General features: G+C 47.2%; 1 protein-coding gene across 1 annotated transcript in view; it reads right to left on the bottom strand.

The window, feature by feature from the left end:
- bbox1 (butyrobetaine (gamma), 2-oxoglutarate dioxygenase (gamma-butyrobetaine hydroxylase) 1) overlaps nucleotides 1-19,934 on the bottom strand; it is a 226,372-nt gene that overhangs the window by 199,081 nt on the left and 7,357 nt on the right. Inside the window, 3 exon segments of the mRNA XM_038808297.1 lie at nucleotides 216-330; nucleotides 9,524-9,774; nucleotides 9,777-10,009. Of these exon segments, the coding sequence (XP_038664225.1) occupies nucleotides 216-330; nucleotides 9,524-9,774; nucleotides 9,777-9,900 (490 nt within the window). The 5' untranslated portion in view covers nucleotides 9,901-10,009.

Below are 19,934 nucleotides of genomic sequence, written 5' to 3'. Positions count from 1 at the left end.
TTGTGTTAATACTTATAGATTTATTTGCTAAAAGATAATGTTACCCATATAAAAGGCATTTTTGCAACATTTTATGCTGTATTAGAAACTAACTCCATGCCAATAATTCAAAATGTAATGCTTTTTACTGTAATAAACCTCTCAGACGCACTCATATTCATATAATTTCCTTGTCTGGGTGCAATGCCAAGAGGTTTAAGGAATAATATTCTTACCTGTTAAGAAAAGCTGTTCTTGTTTTTCCTTTCTTGCTGATTGGGCAAAACTTCTTATTTTCAACCAATTAGAATCAAATTCACTAAGGTGCTGGTCAGGCCACACAACAGAAATCTAGAGGAAGACATTGATAATTATAGAATGGAATTTGAAAGCAAATCAGCAATGTTATCGATCATTATATTAAGATCTATACCAATAGCACTTAATTTTTAAATTATTGAGACCATAAGACAGAGGAGCAAAAGTAGGCCATTTGGCCCATCGAGTCTGTTCCGTCATTCAACGAGATAATGACTAATCTGATATAATAATCCTCAGCTCTGCTTTCCTGCTTATCCCCAGAATACCCAATTCCCTTACTGATAAAAAATCTGTCCATCTGTCTTGAACATACATAATGACCCAGCTCTTTGTGGTAAAGAATTCCACAAATTCACTACCTTCTGAGAGAAATTCCTCCTCATCTCTGTCTCAAATGAGTAACCCCTTACTCTGAGATTATGCCCTCTGATCCTATACTCTCCCACAAGGGGAAACATCCTCTCATCATCCACCCTGTCAAGCCCCCTGAGAATCCTATATGTCTCAATAAGGTCACCCTCTCATTCTTCCAATCTCCAATGAGTACATCCCAACCTACTCAATCTCTCCTCATACCCAGGATCAAGCTTGCAAACCTTCTCTGGACTGGCTCCAATGTCAGTATATCTTCCATTAGATAAGGGAACCCAATCTGTATTCTAGCTGTGATCTAACTGGTGCCCTTGTATAGTTTTAACAAGAATTCCTTATTTTTATACTCTACTCCTTGATAACGCAGTTATCATGCCCCAGATTTTTCACTGCGGTCGCCAGCTTAGCAGTTTTGGCCTCGGTGCCATGCATTATTAGCACCATTAATCCAGGATAAAAGTATTAATCAGCACACTAATCAAGGATAAAAGTATTGAAATTTTGTAAAATAACCTCCCTTCTCCTTGGAAAATTCTAAGCATAGCCACTGTTTGGCATCCAAGGGGAGGAGAGATTTTCCGCAGGTAGAGCTACCATCAGTCCTATTAGAGGAACTGTTTCAGTTTACCGGTTAATAAAATTGACAGGCAGATCAGTGGGAAACGTAGACTGCAATTTGTAAATTAGCCTAAGTATAATTGCACCTTTTTTTCTTTTATATCCAATTTAGCAATCAATGACTTGTGCTCCAAGCAGCAAAACAACTTCAAGGAACACCTATATATTAACACATTTCCTGGAGTCAATCACTATTTTAAAAAAGTTCAAACATATCAAAGCAATTCTGTTTCTCACTGCCTTCAAATTTTAGCTTGTAGCAGGGCTTAGAAATCATTCCTGCTGTAAAATTGTGAAAAATATAGTGTAAAAAAGATTATATGGACTACCTAAAATTATAGTTTTCTCTATTCTACTTCATGGGGAAGAATGTGAATGAACCAGAGTTTGATGATAAGGCAGAACAAAAACAAATGTTAATGACATTGTGAGCTAACAGACAAATAATGGGGAAAGTAAATAGCTGTAAATTGCTACTCAATAGTTTGGCTTCGAGAATTATCATCTTAAATGCTTGAACCATATACTTAAGCGAACCAGTTTCTACAAAAATAAGTAGCGAGCCATTTGTTTCTCAGACCATTAAACACTTAAGTGTAATGTATACATGAGCTGCCTTGAGGCTATCAAATATTATAATTTTCGAAAATCAGTAAATGAGACCAAAGTTTAAATCTTAATCACAAATTCCATCAATGTAAATGATGCTGGTTTCCCTGCGCTTAGGACTGGTTCTACACCCGTGCTCAGTTCTTGCCAATTATTATGGTCTGAGAAAGATTTATGATTTTCTGCCTTTATTTTTGAAAACTTCAAAATATGCACACAATGCTCCTTTTTAAAAGATATGGGTGGGATTCTCCGTTGCCCGCATCGATATCATAATCGGCGATCGGACGGAGAATCCCTTTTGATGCCGAAATCGAGGGCTGGGCCTGTTTTCAGACGCTCCGCCCCTCCAAAACAACGCCATCGGGGAGTACGCCGATGTTGTTTTCTGTTTGCGTCGCCCCAGGAGAAGGCTGCCCACAACCGCCAGAAGCGGGAGAAGACTGGACGGGCACCGCATGTCTTGCAGCCCCTCACCATGGAAGAGCAGAGGGCCTGGACATGGTCGGCGAGCCAGAGGAAAGGGAGGTTGCCAAGGTGGAGCTCGTCCGCGAGACCCTGTTGAGCTGTGGTTCCCTGTGACACGTGTGTCAACATCACCCTCCCCCCAACACCATCCCCACACCACCTCACCATCATTCCCCACCCTCATCCCCACACCACCCTCACGCCCACCAGCTCCACTTGCCCCCACCAGCCCGCAGTCTAATCATGCGTCTTCTCTTGTGTCTTACAGGACCTGCTGGAGGTGGAGCAAGTCCATCTGGTGTACCCCGCCCCAGCCAGGACCACAGCCGGCGCCCCACCATGAGCCGAGCACCGATGCTGAGAGCAACCCGGACGCCAGCCCTCCACCCGGGATGCAGGACACCTCAGAGCTCGAGTCTGAGATGACACGGACTTCCCATCACAGCTGTCTCCAACACTCCTAGAACCTTCCTAGAAACATACACCTTGGTTGTGCACTTTAGTGACGAGGCTCCTGGGATACTATCTGGCGCGCACCACACACAACTGCTCCGGAACAGCATGCGGAGGTAGGAACTCCCCGAGGCCGGGGGATTTCTGTCGTCTGGAATGAAGAGTCCCATCGATTGTGGAGATGCAGTCGCAGTGCTAGGGACTACATGAGGGGATGGCGATGAGAATCCAGCACCTGCAGGTGCAGGTGGAGAAGTCCAACCACGTGCAAAAACAGGAGATGGTGCCGACCATGCATGCCACTCAGGCCAATACCGCACGGGTAGCGCCAGTGGTGGAGGCATTGGGGGCGAAAGGTTTGGCTGTGGATCAGCATGTCCACGGCCTTGGGCATTCTGTGCAGGTGCTGGCCGAAGCCCAGGACAGGGTTGCGGCCTCGCAGGCAACTATGTGCCAGAGCCCACATGGACATCGCAGTTGCGCTCCTGAGTATAGCCCAGTCACAACAGACCATGGCTGGGAACGTTGGCAGCATTGCCCAGGCGCTGACCGATGTGGCACAGACACAGAGGGAGATGGCCCAATCCCAGAGGGAGATGGTGCAGTCACTGGCTGATGTGACACAAACCCAGAAGGCGGTGGCACAATCAATGGGTGATGTGGCACAATCCCAGAAGGAGATGATCCACTCCCTGTGCTCCATGGCCACGAGTGTGCAGACCCTGGTCGAGATCAGAGCGGGCCTCCAGGATTGGCAGCGCCAGATGGTGAAGGAGCCTCAGGGGATGGCTCCACTCGCACTCCCGAGTTTACCCCATGGTTTAGCCTGGGGGCCATTGGGCACCCCGAGGGAGGAGGAGGTGATGGCGCCCGTGCCAGTGACTCCCGCAGGGGAGGTGCCGGAACACAGCAGATCATCAGACTCCCCCCTCCTGCCCTGGTGCATCTGATGGGCAGCTGGCAGAACAGGGCGGCACCACGCCACCTGGGACACCGGCGCAGCAGCTGGGCCTATCCAGATCCGGGCGCCCCAGAAGACGGCTACCAGCGGGGATGCAGGTCACAGGGTGGGAATCAGAGCAGGCCGCTTCCACTCCTGACATACCATCTGGGGAACCACCAAGACGTATCGTTAGGGCCCATAAGGCCAGAAAGTTAGACACCAGTTAAGTTGGCAAGGATGCAGAGCACAGTTTGGTACGAGGGGCACAAATCTGAATGTATTTTGCCACATTAATGTGTTCACATTGTTACAACCTGCCTCGGTGCTCTATCAGATGTGTTACTGCCATTCTCGGCAGGTAATGCGGCTGGTATGTATCACAGAGGGGGTTGCGGACAAGGGCGTGGTTGGTGGGGGGGGGGGGGGGGGGTGCGGTGGTGTGCGTCCCGAACGTGTCAGAAAGTGTGCCAGGATGTAGGCATCATGCACACTACCCAGATATCGGGCAGACGTACATGATGCACAACTGATGGTCACTTATCAGCTGCACTTTCATTAAGTGGAAGCCCTTTTGGTTTGCGTAGAGCGGCCTGTCATCTGCAGATGCTCATAAGGAGACGTGCATCCCGTCAATCACCCCCTGGGCTCGGGGCATCCTGTTGATGACGGCGAACCCCACTGCTCAGGCATCCTGGTGGGCTCGGTCCACATTGAGATAAATGTGTTGTGTCACCTAGGCATACAGGGCGTCCGTGGATGCACCTGTGAACTGGTGAGATCCCAGGCAGGTCCCCACTTGGCGTCTGGAAGGACCCATGGCATAAAGATTCAGGGAGACCGTCACTTTGACAGCTACTGGGAGTGGGTATCCTCCCCCATACCCCCGTGGTGCCATGTGTGCCATGATCTGGCAGGTATGTCGCACTGTCTCCCTGCTCAGCAGGAGTCTTCAACGGCATGCCTGGTCCGGCAGGTCCTTGAATGACAGGCGCTGCCGGTACACAAGAGGCCTCATGCGGTGCCTCTTCCTCCTCAGTCTGTTGGGCAGCTGGTTCTCCATCCTGGGCAGCTGCCTCCTGTCCCTCTGCTGCACACTGCGTTGCTGCAGCTTCCTCTTCCTCCTCAAGCAGATCCAGCTCATACAGCCGCAGGGCATCCCCGAGGGCTGAGGCGACCAGCAGGAAGGTGTGGTGATCCACCACTGTGTAATTGTGTGTGTGCCTGTATTAGGGGGTGTACAGCAGTACCTGTATTACAGGTTCGTCAGTAGCCCCTGCCGGCCATATAAATATGTATGAGTTCTCCTGAGCTGCCATTCTATCAGCTGCAGTCGAAGGATAAACATTGCACGATAATAAAGCCTCTCTTGTACCGATTCGAGTCTTTAAGTGCAATTGATAGCGCATAAGAAGGCCACCATTGCTGATGAATCCTAATATCCATTGACTGCAGGGATGAAAGGCCAACATGTTAACATGGTGCATATCCCTGTGCCCAACCAGGTCCAACAGGCTGCATGGTGGCCCTGGTTGGCACCGCGGCTCTGTCCCCCACCTCCGCACACCTGGCCCGGTTGGTAACCGGCACCTTGGGAGCCTGTGGCCCTGGCACCCTTTCTTGCTGCTAGGGGTACCATTGGCTGGCACTGCTCTTTCCAGCGATATCCTGTCTGGCGCCCACGTTGGGGCTACTATGGGTTGTGCCCTGGATGGGCCACCGGCGGGTGGTGGCTGGATTGGGATTGGATAATGGCAGAGGGTGTGGGGGCACCCATAAGGCCGGTGTCACTGCAGAACCAGGGGCCAAAGTGGGAGGTCAGGGGGTGTGCAGCAAGGTGGCTGTGGTGGCTGTGACTATACACCGCCTGAATTCCATGGGGGCTCACCCCGGCCACTCAGCCTGTTCCTCCGTCACCGCCACCCATCCCCAGCCCTGGCAGGCCCCCCAACCACTTCAGCAAACAAAAAGCCCACTTTGAACTTCGTGCCTTGGGTCGTGCAGGTGCCTTCCTAGTCCCTCTGGCCCCCCTAGCCGAACCATCAGCTGTATGGACGTGCTCCAGCCCAACCAGCGCCACTGTGTTGACTGGGATGAGTGTGTAATGTGTATATAGAACATAGAACAAAGAACAGTACAGCACAGAACAGGCCCTTCGGCCCTCGATGTTGTGCCGAGCAATGATCACCCTACTTAAACCCACGTAACCCGTATACCCGTAACCCAACAATCCCCCCATTAACCTTACACTACTGGCAATTTAACATGGCCAATCCACCTAACCCGCACATCTTTGGACTGTGGGAGGAAACCGGAGCACCCGGAGGAAACCCACGCACACACGGGGAGGACGTGCAGACTCCACACAGACAGTGACCCAGCCGGGAATCGAAGCTGGGACCCTGGAGCTGTGAAGCATTGATGCTAACCACCATGCTACCGTGAGGCCCCTGTATATGCGGCTGTAGCTTCTCAGCCTCGCCAGTGTCAATGTCGGACCCGGCGAATCCTGCACCATTTTTCATTGGAACCGATTGTATTCCATATGGCACCAGTGCTGGCCCCTCAACGGTAGCAGAATCGGTCCAGGTGTGGTGCCATTTTTTCTGTCGTAAAAGCCCACGGATTCTGCATTGATGTCAACACTTAGTCTCAGAAACAAAGAATCCCACCCAGTGACTTCCCCGGATACGAGTTCAAGGGTGTCATGGGATGCCATCGCTGTCCGTGTCCTCATCCTCGCTGTTATCCGCTTGTGGTTCAGGTTGAGGTGGGGGCAGTAGATGCCTGAAGAGCCCATGTCATCGGCAGTAACCCCTGCAAGACACAGGAGTCATGATTGCATGGCAGGCTGGGGGTTGCTGAAAACGAGTGTGTGGGTCAAGATTTGGTGCTGGAGGCACAGTGCTGCCTACTCACACTGGCAGCCCTGAGGAGGCTGTGCAGTCTTTTAGGGCACTGCACTGCTGGCTAGTCCTGACGGTGTTGCCCACGGCGCTCATGACCTCTGCCACCTGCGTCTAGGCACGGCTAATGGCGGTGGCTGGGTCGCCCACCTCTCTTCTACGGCGTCTTAGCAAGGTTTCCAGTTTGCCGTCTGAGAAACGGGTTGCCACTCTCCTTGCTGCCATCCTGTTGGCTGTACATGTGTGTACATGTGACTGCAGCTTGTCAGCCTCCTGTGTGTCAAACCCGAACCCGGCGAATCCAGCACCGTTTCTCATTGGAAGCAATCGTGTTCCATGTGGTGCCGGTGTTAGCCGCTTAATGATTGGTGAATTTTTTCAGGTGCAGCGCCAGTTTTGCTGTCGCAGAAGTCCATTAATTCTGCCCCAGTGTCAACACTTAGTGTCGGGAACGGAGGATCCGGGCCCTACACTCTGACATAACCCATAAATGTTCAGTCACAAATTGAGATTAATAGTGTGGGGTTGTTGAGGCTTCTCATGTATGAAGCTGCATCAAAAAGATTGTGACCAGCACCTGAGACCTGTTCAGTCGCTCCCGCCGCCACTGTATCCCACACCCACAACAATACCCCAGCAATGTATATGAGTGTTACCTTCCCCACTCTTCCTCCCCACCCCTCACAGTGCAGCCCTCACCCTGCAGCCCATCGTCATGCTGCTGGTCAATTACCCCATATCTAAAATGGGACCTCGCATTGCAACAGACTCAAAGTTGATAAGCAGAGCCTTGCCCATTAAACGCCATCAAAATCGATGTGGTGTTGGGAGAAAAGCCAAGTGCTGAATCCAAGGTTCCACATGCACTGAGCAATGCAAGGTAGAGGAACAAGCCTCATTGTCCCGAGCGAAATATATTCCACCAGGCGCACTTACTTTACTGAAACTGTCGGCTTAATTGCACACCGACATGCCTTCTAGATCCTGCGTTGAGGAGCCATTCCGGTGAGCACCCCTTACAATAAGTATTCATGATATAAAAATTTATGCTGAACACATTCCTGACATTATGCAGCGGGAAATGCGACCCGCCATTCAAGGTTTGATGGCACTATTGCAAACCAGTTTAATGCTGCCATAAAAATTAATTTCTCACTCTCGCAGGGCAGCACGGTGGCGCAGTGGGTTAGCCCTGCAGCCTCACGGCGCCGAGGTCCCAGGTTTAATCTCAGATCTGGGTCACTGTCCGTGTGGAGTTTGCACATTCTCCCCGTGTTTGCGTGGGTTTCGCCCCCACAACCCAAAGATGTGCAGGGTAGGTGGATTGGTCACGCTAAATTGCCCCTTAATTGGAAAAAATTAATTGCGTACTCTAAATTTTTTTTTTTCTTCTCACTCTCGTGATATTTTCCAATCCCGCATGCAATAACGCCCTCTGCGGATAATCCCATAGGTAAGTTTTCATGACAATTTCTCCTATATTATTTAATATGGTTACAGAGTACTTCACAATAAGAAAAAAATAAAAATAGAGAACGGCAGAAAAACTCAGCAGGCCTGGCAGCATCCGTGGGGAGAAATAACTGAGCCAATGTTTCGAGTCCAAATGATTCTTCTTCAGAGCTGAAATGGGGGAGAAATGTGTTGGATTATTTACTGTGTAAGAGGGGGTGGAAAAGGTGGAATCGAGTAGAAGGTCAGTGATTCGTGAGAGCTGGGAGAGATTGCAACAAAGATGTAGCGAAATGTAAGAACAAGTGACCAAAGGCCTGCTGGAGGAGGAGGGAGGATTTTTGTGTGGCGACAAAAAATATTTGGGTATTGAAAAAAAGGTGAAGATGGAGGAGAAAGGTCACAGTTTAAAGCTGTTGAACTCAATGTTCAATCCTGAGGGCTGTAATGTGCCTAATTGGAAGATTAGCACCTCCAGTTTGGGTTGGGCTTCACTGGAGCATTGCAGCAGACCAAGGAGAGGCACGTGGGTATGAGAGCAAGATGTTGATTTGAAATGGCGGAAGGTTTCAGACTGCGCAAAGGTGTTCCACAAAGAGGTCACACAGTCGGCATTTAGTTTCCCCAACATAGAGGAGAGTGCATTAGGTGCAATGAATATAGTAAACCAAATTGAAGGAGGTACAAGTGAAATGTTGCTTAACCTGAAAGGAGTGGTTGAGGGCTTGGACAGTGAGGAGAAAGGAGGTAAAGGGGAAGATGTTGCACCTTCTGCGATTGCAAGGGATGGTGCCATGGGAAGGGATGAGGGGTTACGGGTGATGGATGAGTGGACCAGGGTATTACAGAGTGGGCAGTCCCTGAGGAATGCTGACAAGCGTGGTGAAGGGAAGATGTGTTTTGTGTCTGCATCGTGCTGGAGTTGGTGGAAATGGCGGAGGATGAACCTATGAATGCAGAGGCTGGTAGGGTGGAAAGTGAAGACAAGAGGGACCTTATCAGTTTTCTGGGGGGGAGGGGAAGGGGTGTGGACAGATGTGCAGGAAATAGGTCAAACCCAGTTGAGTGCCCTGTCAACCACAGGGTTGGGGAAACTTCAGTGAAGGCAGACATGTCAGAAGTGCCATTTTCGAAGGTGGCATCATCAGAACAGATGCAACGGAGGGGGAGAAACTGGGAGAATGGGATTAGAGTCCTCACAGGGAGCCGGGTGTGAGGAGCTGTAGTCAAGGTAATTTACGGGGGGCAGGGTGTGAGCCAAGGTAAAGTGTGACAGTAAAAAGGGATGGGTACAGCTCAGTAGTCTTTTGCAGCACACCAAATGGTTTCAAATTAATATGTAGACATAATTTAATGTATGGTTGTATACACTCACTGTATTAAAATTTTTTAGAATTAATAATACCTTTGAATCAGTCAAAGTGACTTTCTCTGCATAAATGTTGACATCCAAATCTTCTATGGGTAACTTTCTTGCTTTAGCTGAAGACAAGAAGCACTGGGTGCATTGGCAGTTATCCCTTAACCACACGTAAGGATATTGGCTGTGGCTTCCATCATCCCAGTGAACAGTGATGCATCGCTGTTTATCAAAGGCCTCTACTTTTTGGATAGCTAGAATTGGCACACTTATATTAAAAGCTGCAGGTGTGTGTTTCTATAATCTTGAAAAGGAACAACTTGTTTGGGATGACACAGAGTGTTCCGTCCAGTCAGTAGTGTGTTTATTCCATTTCGATTCATTCTGTTATTGAGCAAATATTTTTTAATTGAACGCCACATTTTCGTTTTCAAAATGTTTCAGAAGATGACAGCTGCCTCTCACCCTGAATATTCACTCCAAATGCTTAAAGCAGGATTCTCGCCGTCCACTCAAAATTCAGTGATGCTTCTATAAATCCAAACACAATCAAGAGAAGTAAATTGACATTGTTGTTAATGTTAAAGTAGCTCAGACACATTCATAAACTACAGAATTACCATGTGGTCAGAAAAGACATCTTAATTCTGGGGAATTATTCCTAATGAATACAAAATCCCTGTAGAGAGAGAGACTTTGAAGAATATAATTATAGAAAACATCATTGCTGATTATCATTACACTGCATTAAATATTCTTGTTAAAAATACAACTTTTCTATGAGTTACCAAGAATGATAAATTAAAATCCAGCAACCAACTGTAATGACTTATATTTTAAGAATCTATTTGAAATCATGACAAACTGTGCAGATATAACCAAGATTCAAAAATACCCAAATAATGTTCGCACCATCTAGGGATTGGGTGTTTTACAGGGGTCCAAAACATTCCTCACATACTACTGGGCCAATAGCTGTCCTTCCACCATCCTCCTGGGATTTAGCAGAAGTTGCTTGTTTTTATTTCAGCATTCACAATATTTTTATTTTAAGTTCTTAGACTAGATTGTTAATGGGCCAGGGAGGGTGAGAATGGAATATTCAAATCGGAAAGCGACAAAGGCTTGTGCATGTTATTAAAGATTTATCTTTTATATGATGTAAAGTCTCAGGACCTGGGAGATCATGTGCCTGATCATGTGCATTATTTTTTATTTGGTTGCTTGGCCACTTATCTGCACAGTGGGACTGCTGCCCTCTCTTCAGCAAGACAGCGGCAGGCTCCATTATGGCTGCCATCTGCCTTTGCCGGTTATGGTCTGCAGGCAGCTCCTGCCTCCTGGAGATGCTCAATGTGATTAATTGGGTACTGAGCTCACCACTACACCAATTATGGAATTTGAAATGTGAATATTGTGTCGCATAAGCAGCGTAGTTGTGTTGCAGATTCAGGACATGGAAACTATTCAGGTGTTGGTCTACATGTACATAGGTCAATGAAGATGACAGGGCATGTTGAGAAAGCAGTTAATAAAGCATAGTCAGGCTGTTAAAATGAATGTGTTGCCGCGATTTCTGTTTATTTTTCAATGCCTACCGATTTTCCTGCCAAAGTCTTTTTTCAGGGAGATTGAGGGAAGGATTACCTCATTCATATGGGGAGGGAAGGTGGCCAGAGTGAGAAAGGTGCTGTTACAGAGGGGAAGGCAGGCAGGGGGTTTGGATCTCCCGAACCTGATGTATTACTACTGGCGAATGTGGAGAAGGTGCGGAGCTGGGTCAGAGGGGTTGATTCCCAGTGGGTCCGAATGGAGGAGAGTTTGTGCAGGGGGTCGGGACTGAAAGCATTAGCAACAGCGGCGCTCCCGATAGCTCCGGGGAAATACTCAGGGAGTCTGGTAATAATAGCTTCATTGAAAATCTGGAGGCAGTTTCGCCAACACTTCGGGTTGGGGGCAGTGTCAAGGGATATGCCGATTCGGGGGAACCACAGATTTGAGCCAGGGAGGTGGGATGGAAGTCTTCGGAAATGGGAAGAGAAGGGGATTAAGACGCTAAAAGATTTGTTTCTTCGGGGTCGGTTTGCAGGATTGAAGGAGCTGGAAGCGAAGTATGGGCTGGATCAGGAAGAAATGTTTAAATACATGCAGGTTCGGGATTTTGCCAGGAAGGAGATACAGAGCTTCCCAGAGGAACCGGCCTCCACATTGCTGGAGGAGGTGCTGACGACAATGGGATTGGAGAAGGGGGTAGTGTCAGCGGTGTATGGAGCTATCTTGGAAGAGGATAAGGCACCACTGGAAGGGATCAAAGTAAAGTGGAAGGAAGAGCTGGAAGAGGCTATTGAGGAGGGGGTCTGGTGTGACATGCTACGGAGAGTAAATGCCTCCACCTCATGTGCGAGGTTGGGGCTGATGCAGCTGTAGGTGGTATATAGAGCGCACCTCATGAGGGCGAGGATGAGCCGATTCTTTGACAGAGTAGAAGATGTGTGTGAGCGTTGCGCCGGGGGGGGGGGGGGGGGGGGGGGTTCGCACCATCTAGGGATTGGGTGTTTTACAGGGGTCCAAAACATTCCTAGGGGGGAAGCGCTAATCGCGTTCATATGTTTTGGTCCTATCCAAAGCTAGGGGAGTACTGGTAGGAGGTTTTTAGGGTCATTTCCAAGGTGGTGCGTGTGAAACTGGACCCGGGTCCCCGGGAAGCCATATTCGGGGTGTCGGACCAGCTAGTGTTGGAAACGGGTGCGGAAGCAGATATCGCAGCCTTCGCCTCGTTGATCGCCCGAAGGCGGATCCTGATGGGATGGAGAGTGGCCTCTCCATCCTGTGTCCTGGCGTGGCGGGGGGACCTGTTGGAATACTTGAACCTTGAGAAGGTTAAGTTCGAACTGAGGGGAAGCTCAGAGGGGTTCTACAAGTCATGGGTATTATTCATTATGCACTTTCAAGAACTGGATAACATTGAACATTAGTTGGGGGTGGGGGATGGGTGGGAGGGTTGGGGGGAGGGGGCTGTGTGTATTAAGGTTGACTATGGGTAATCCCTGATTCCATTTTGTCATTTGTTTATGTAAACATGTGGGTTGAGGTTTGGGGGTTGGTGAGAGGATGGGATCGTTGTTATTGTTATGGGGATTGACATATCTGTTGTTGATTATTGTTTATTGTTGGTGGGTGTAAATTCGGGAGAAAATGTGAAAAAGGAGAATATAAATATTTTTTAAAATAAATAAAGCATAGTGTCTCAGGCTTCATTCATTCAAGAATAAGGAGGTCCTGTTGAACTTTATAAGACACCAGTTAGGCCTCATCTGTAGTACTACATTCAGATCTAGATGCCATGCTTGAGAAAGGATGTGAAACTGTAGCTCTGAGGATAAATTAGAGAGGTTGAAACAGTTTTCCTTGAAGAAAAGAAGCTGATAGGAGACTAATAGAAATATTCAAGATCCTGAGCAGTCTGGACAGAGTATGAACAGTTTTGTTCCCAGCGTCAAGAATTAGAGGACAAAGCTTCAAAATAATTGGCAAAATGAGTAAGGAAATCATGTGTGAGGAAAACTCTCACTGAGAGCCACCCTAGCCCTTCATGCCAACAACCCCTCCCCCTCCCTGTGACTCCCACTCTGCAGACCTCTTCCTGTCATTATTATCTTCCTGTGTCTAGGTCCCTCAGCAACCTGAGGCCTCCGGTAGATGCCATACCTCTACCTCTCCAGTTGTGCTGCTAACTACATGATTGGCTAGCAGCTCAAAGTAGGCACAAGTCCGCCTCACCCTTCCCCATCTCCCCCCAAACCAGGGCCTTGATCCCGCAAGTGCCTGAGTGGCACAAAATGCGGCGGGCCTTCCCGAAAAAAGGTGACACAAGACTCTGACAAGCTCTCCACACAGCAGCCAAAATTCCCATCTCTTCAACAAGATTTCATCTGCAATCACAAGCCAAGAACAAATGAGTGCATTGTAGTCTGTTTAAGTCCCTGATCAAACAATAATCAAGGGCCAACAACTAACAACCTGATCATTTGTTTACTTAAAAACATTTACAGCAAAACATTTGGATCAATCACACAATGGTTCAGACACTCCCGGTGCTGTTTGGTGTTCAGAATGGTGACAAAATTATGCCCAAGCAGACTTTTGGACAGGCTCCATAGGATGTCATGCTGGTGATGACTTAGTGAGCAGTGCAGATCATGAGATCAGTCAGTGCGCACAGCTGATTTGATGCCTGCAATTACATTTTGGAGTGCCATACTCCAAGTGACACCCTCTCTTAACCTTGTACTGTTGAACACATCTTCACGAGCAGGAAAGGCCCCGCCCTAACCCCACCAATACTATTTTAAGGGGCCATCAACTGCTGACAGGTTAGTTTTTGGTTGATTTCTTTTGGCTGTTGCTTCAAATCTACAAGTGTTTGGTCTTTAAAGTTATCGGCATCCACAGGAAATGGTGCTGAAGGATTTTTTGCTGACTTCGGGGTTTCTGCACAAAGCAGTTACTCCCAGACAAGGGTACAGTATTAGGCACCCTCTTGGAGTACAGTATGATTTGGAGAATGAACAGAGGCCACGCAGAGTAGGACAACTGTTGGAAGAGATAGAAGAGGAAGGGAGAAGAAGAGAAAAGGTAAAGGAACCTTAGCAGGAAGTGATACCCACCCAAGATGTTCAGGGAACAGTTTTCCCTCCTGAATCTCAGCGAGGACCAAATGTGTGATACATCTATGCACCGATAAGGTGACAGAAATCAGCCACTTACTACAGTCACAGCTACAACTTCAACACAGAGCAAGACCAAATTGCCAGTGGATGTGAAGGCGATTGCAGTGATAAACTTCTGTGTGTTCCAGGCTGGACCTGAAGATAGTTGGAACTTTAGCTAGTTTGCCACACACTGTTGCTTGATTGAGGTCACCCTATTCATTGACAGCCAACAGTATTTCATTCCCTCTTGCCAGAAATATTCAGTTGGGTGAAAATATAGCTTTGCTAGGTTTGCAGGCTTACCCCATGTGCAGGGTGCTGTTGACTTCTATACCATGACCACCCGGAATTCCACTCCCTCTATTTCCAGCTGGCCTGTTATTATACGCAGAAATTCATGCATGCAGGTCAATGATAAGTATCCAGGTGACAGTCATTCTATAACAGTCTGTTATATTAGCTGTATTTCAACACCACAGTAAACCAAGCTGGTAAGGGCAGTAAGGACTATCCACTGACAACATGGCATTGCCTTATGTGCTCAACTAATATACATGTGAGAATGAAGCAACCCTTCCAGTATCTGGAATGCTTCAAAGGAGCCTTGCAATACTCAGCAGAGAGGGCATCAGATTTGTAACAGGCTGCTGCATACTGCACAACCATGTCATCATGATCGGACAGCTCATAGCACCAGCTACCATGATGAGTAGTTCAGGAGCAGGAGGGGAAAGAGAGCAAGGACACAATCTAAACAGCCCTGTTCCCGTTCAGTTATCCATGATGAGCTCTTCCAAGTGCGATATAAGTAACTGCAACTCCAATTCCCCTTTCACCATCAGTCCCGCCTCTTCGCTAATCACAGGTCATCACAACATTCACTTGCCCACCATAAAATAAACATTCCAAACTAAATTCAAACCACTCCATGCTGCATATGAAAATCAACTGAGCCCCTGTATGCAATTCCTTAATGCTTAACCCCTTGATAGAGGATGGTTTAGCACAGGGCTAAATAGCTGGCTTTTAAAGCAGACCAAGGCAGGCCAGCAGCACGGTTCAATTCCCGTACCCGCCTCCCCGAACAGGCGGCGGAATATGGCGACTAGGGGCTTTTCTTAGTAACTTCATTTGAACCTACTTGTGATAATAAGCAATTTTCATTTAATTTCATTTCATGCTTGACTTCCATTTATCTTTATCGCTCCAGTGGCTTGTGGAGGACTGCTGACTTTCAATGAAGGGAACTGTTGGAGGATAACGTTGAACAGATTTGGGTCTAGAAGGCCCAGCTGAGGACAGCATCATTTTAATCTGTGCAGCAATCTGGGCTGGGTGACTATAGTGGGAAAGGCACTAGCAGAGTGCCACAGATGCTAGGGGGAAAACTATCTTTCTATGCGAGGGAAGCAAGGCTGTGTTCCATGGAGTCAATGCCAATTCCCCATTTGCAGGGCATCAGCAATCTTAGTTACCTGTTGGAGGTCAGATTGCTGGACTGCTGTGACATCCTGAAAGCTCCTTTGCACACTGTAATCCAGTCATGATGGTAGCAGTTCAAGCTTGCATGGTAGAAAGCTGATTTTGCATGACTTCAATCTGAGCTTGCACTGCAGAGTTCTGGTGGAAGCTGCTTATGGTGCAATAGAGGCTGAGCCATCAGCTATCAGACTGTATTATAGTTGGATATAAATTGTTTTGGTCGAATTGGCCATAATTCCATGTTTGGAAGGATGAGCTCCAAGCTATGTGAAAAGCCATGTGCCAAGTTGGTGCTGGACTTCTATATACTTGAAAATAACCACATGTTTTCTGGCATGCTTCCAAATATGCCAAGAATTCCATTGTACATTGCCATCTATCTTCTTTTGAATGCAGTAAGAGGTTTTACAACACTAGGTTAAAGTCCAACAGGTTTGTTTCAAATCACTAGCTTTCGGAGCACAATTCCTTCCTCAGGTGAATAAAGAGGCGGGTCCCATAACCACATATATAGACAAATTCAATGGTGCATGATGATGAATGAAATGAAAAATGAAAAATCGCTTATTGTCACGAGTAGGCTTCAATGAAGTTACTGTGAAAAGCCCCTAGTCGCCATATTCCGGCGCCTGCCCGGGGAGGCTGGTACGGGAATCGAACCATGCTGCTGGCCTGCTTGGTCTGCTTTAAAAGCCAGCGATTTAGCCAAGTGAGCTAAACCAGCCCCTGATGTGAGTCTTTGCAGGTAACTAAGTCTTTACAGGTCCAGACAGAGCGACTGGAGAGAGGAATAATCACAGGTTAAAGAGGTAACTTTAACCTGGTGTTGTAAGACATCTTACTGTGCTCACCCCAGTCCAAAGCCGGCATCTCCACATCATTCTTTTGAACGGTACTTCATACCATCTGAATGCAAAATATGGTATGTCGTTCCAGTTTTGACCAATGATAATGGATATTCACGCGTGTTAACAAAACTCAATGGCCTGTCATAAATTTTAAAAGTTATTCAACTCAGTGTTGTTCATTACAAATTCACCACTCTGGCCCTGCAATTCAATGCAGTGAGTTGTACTAGCTTGTACCAATGCTACTTAATTGTGACCACTGCTGCTCTACAAAATTAAATGCCAAAATTTCATGTGTCAGGTTAATTGCCTGTCCATTTGATGATCATTAGCACAATCCTGATCCTGTCCTATTATCATTGGTCTAATTGGATAGTTCTTTCAAAGAATTGGCAGTAATATGATGGACCAAAAGGCTTTCTTTTGTGCTGTTCAATTTTACTGACAAATTAGAATGCATCCTTTATAAAGCCGGCTCTTGATGGAGATCGCAATGGGAGGCTGAGGGGGCAGCTGGTCAGCTGGAGAGTGATTTGCTAGCTGGGTTCACTGTCAGGTGGTTACACTAAATGGATTGCTTGTGAATGTGTCCTCATTTTCAGTGCAGAATCTGGCACAGAAAATGAAGGGACAAAAGCACTGCAAGGGAAAACAAAGTAGCTCAACTTTAGTGAGATAAACCTTGAATTTAGCCTTGACGATTGTGATCAAGAGAGAGAAAGGGACAAGGCCTCGATTTTATGTGGCAAGTGCTCAGGATAGGTGGCGATGTGGGCAAGAGGAGAATCCCTAAAGAGAGCATGTGATCCGGATTATTTTAACTGACAGACCACCTTAAATATTCAAGCATTGTCTCCTGCCTAGAACCAGCAGAGACGGTCGGAATTGAAATTGAGAGCCTTAGGATCCAAGAATGGTCTTCGGCATAACCTGAGTTGCAAGTAAGGGCTTTGGTAGCTGATATCAGTGCACTGGAGAAGCAAAGTCAGGGCATAGGGTTCCAAGTCTCATTCAAGGGTAATGGCTATTGAAGGCTTTCTCTTTTCATTTGCCTACTTCAGTTAACATCTAGACCACATCCTAATATGTGGGGAGAGTATTTAAAATGGAAATATGTCATCAATGTTCCTTTCTATGAACATAAGAATTAGGAGCAGGAGTAGGCCCTTTAGACCCTCGAGCCTGCTCTGCCACATAATAAGATCATGGCTGATCTGATAGTAACCTCAAACTTGCATCCCGTCTACCCCTCGATAACCCATCACCCCCTTGCTTACCAACAAGATATCCACCCTTACCTTAAAAATATTCAAAGAATCTACTTCCACTACCTTTTCAGGAAGAGTTTCCAAAGACTCAAGACAACCCTCTGTGAGACAAAATCCACCTAATCTCACTTTTAAATGGGGGATGCCTTCTTTGTTAACAGTGACCCCCTTGTTCTAGATTCTCCCACAAGAGGAAACATCCTCTCTGCATTCACCCTGTCAAGACCCCTCAAGATCTTATATGCTTCAATTAAGTTGCCTCTTATTCTTCTAAATTACAGCAGATACAAAACCCAGCCTGTCCAATATTTCCTCATTAGACCCATTCCATGTATTAGTCTGATAAACCTTCTCTGACCTGCTTCCAACACATTTACATCCTTCCTTAAATGAGGTGACCAATATTGTATAGTTCTCCAAATGTGGTCTCACTGGTGCCCTGTACAACTGAAGCATAACCTCCCTACTCTTGTATTCAATTCCCCTCACAATAAATGAAAACATTCTATTAGCTTTCCTAATTACTTGCTGTACCTGCCTACTAGCATTCTGTGATTCTACTAGCCTTTTGTGATTCATTTGGTACATTGATAAATTTATTGTGCACAGTCAGAAAGGGAGATCAGAGTCTCTGCATATTTCTCTTAGTGACAGCGACGGACGGTATGCAGAAGACGACGTGGCACAAAATAATCACGCTACTCCCGCCTGTGGTTCCAACCAATAACGACTCTGTTTCTCACGGTCTTGGGCCGAGCAATTGCCATACCCAGCTGTGAAGCAGCCAGATAGAATGCCTTCGATGGTGCATCTGTAAAAATTGGTAAGCGTCAATGTAGACATGCCGAAATTCCTTAGTTTCCTGAGAAAGTATAGGCGCTGCTGTGCTTTCTTGGTCGTAGCATCAATGTGGGTGAACCAGGACAGATTGTTGGTGATGTGCACACCTAGGAATTTGAAGCTGTCAACCATTTCCACCTCAGCACCATTGATGGAGACAGGGGTGTGCATGATACTTTGCTTCCTGAAGTCAATGACCAGCTCTTTAGTTTTACTGACCTTGAGGGAGAGTTGACAGTGTTCACGATGAGTTGGTTCTTTCCAGGGGTGGAGGATAAGTTGTGCAGTGTGCGGGAAGGCCAGCAAACCATGTCCTTATGTTTAGGGCGTGTCCAAGTTTGGGGGAGGTTTGCAGATTCAATGTCAAAGGTTTTGGGGGTAACAGAAGCTCCGAGTCCAGAGGTGGCAATATTCGGACTTTTGGAAGATCTAGGAGTGTAGGTGGGGAGAGAGGATGTGTTGGCCTTTGCCTTTGCCTCCCTGATAGCCCGGAGACTGATTTTATTGTGCTGGCGGGTCTTGGAGCCGCCGAGTGTAGGGGAATGGATGAGCGATCTGGCACAGTTGTTACACTTAGAGAAAATCAAGTTCGCCAGCAGAAGTGCAGAGGAGTGGTTCATCTTCAGGTGGAAGCTGTTCATTGCCTTCTTTAAGTATTGAGTCGTCAGCAAGGTGGGAGGTTGAGATTTATTTTTCTGCTTGGGCTGGGGGTCTAGGTTAAATAAAAGGGGGCCAGGTGCTCGGGTGGGGAGATTTTGTTTGGGGGGGAGGTGCCAGGATATTTTGGGTGTTTATTATTGCCGCTGTTGTTTTTTTCATTTTCTTCTTTGTTATGTATATATTTGAAAATGCTTTCAATAAAATATTTTTTTTTTAAAGTATTTAGATGTGCACAGTGGATGGAGAGGAGGGAAGATCTCTGGGTGGTCTTGCATCCTTTGTTTTATTCTTTAACAGGATGTGGGCATCATTGGCTCGTCAGCATTTTTATTGTCATCCTAATTGCACTCGAGAAGGTTATGATGAGCTGAATCATAGAATCATAGGCCGGAATTCTCCAACCTTTGTGATTCCCTTTTCTGTCAGCAGCGCACATCTGTCCACGAGTTCCCTGGCAGTGTGGGGTGGCTTGAATGGGAAATCCCATTGACAAGCAGCAGGAGTAGAAAATCCCGCCATCAGCAAACAGTGCGCCGCCGAGAAACATGTTGCTGGGGTACCGGAGAATCCAGCCGAATCACTGCCAAGCAGAAGGAGATTATTCGCCTCGAGTCTGCACCGACTCTCTGAAAGAACACACTATCCG

This window comes from Scyliorhinus canicula, chromosome 9, assembly GCF_902713615.1.
Source record: "Scyliorhinus canicula chromosome 9, sScyCan1.1, whole genome shotgun sequence".
Lineage (NCBI taxonomy): Eukaryota > Metazoa > Chordata > Chondrichthyes > Carcharhiniformes > Scyliorhinidae > Scyliorhinus > Scyliorhinus canicula.
The sequence above is the reverse complement of the archived record's forward strand: the minus strand, read 5'-3'. Positions and strand labels throughout refer to the sequence as shown.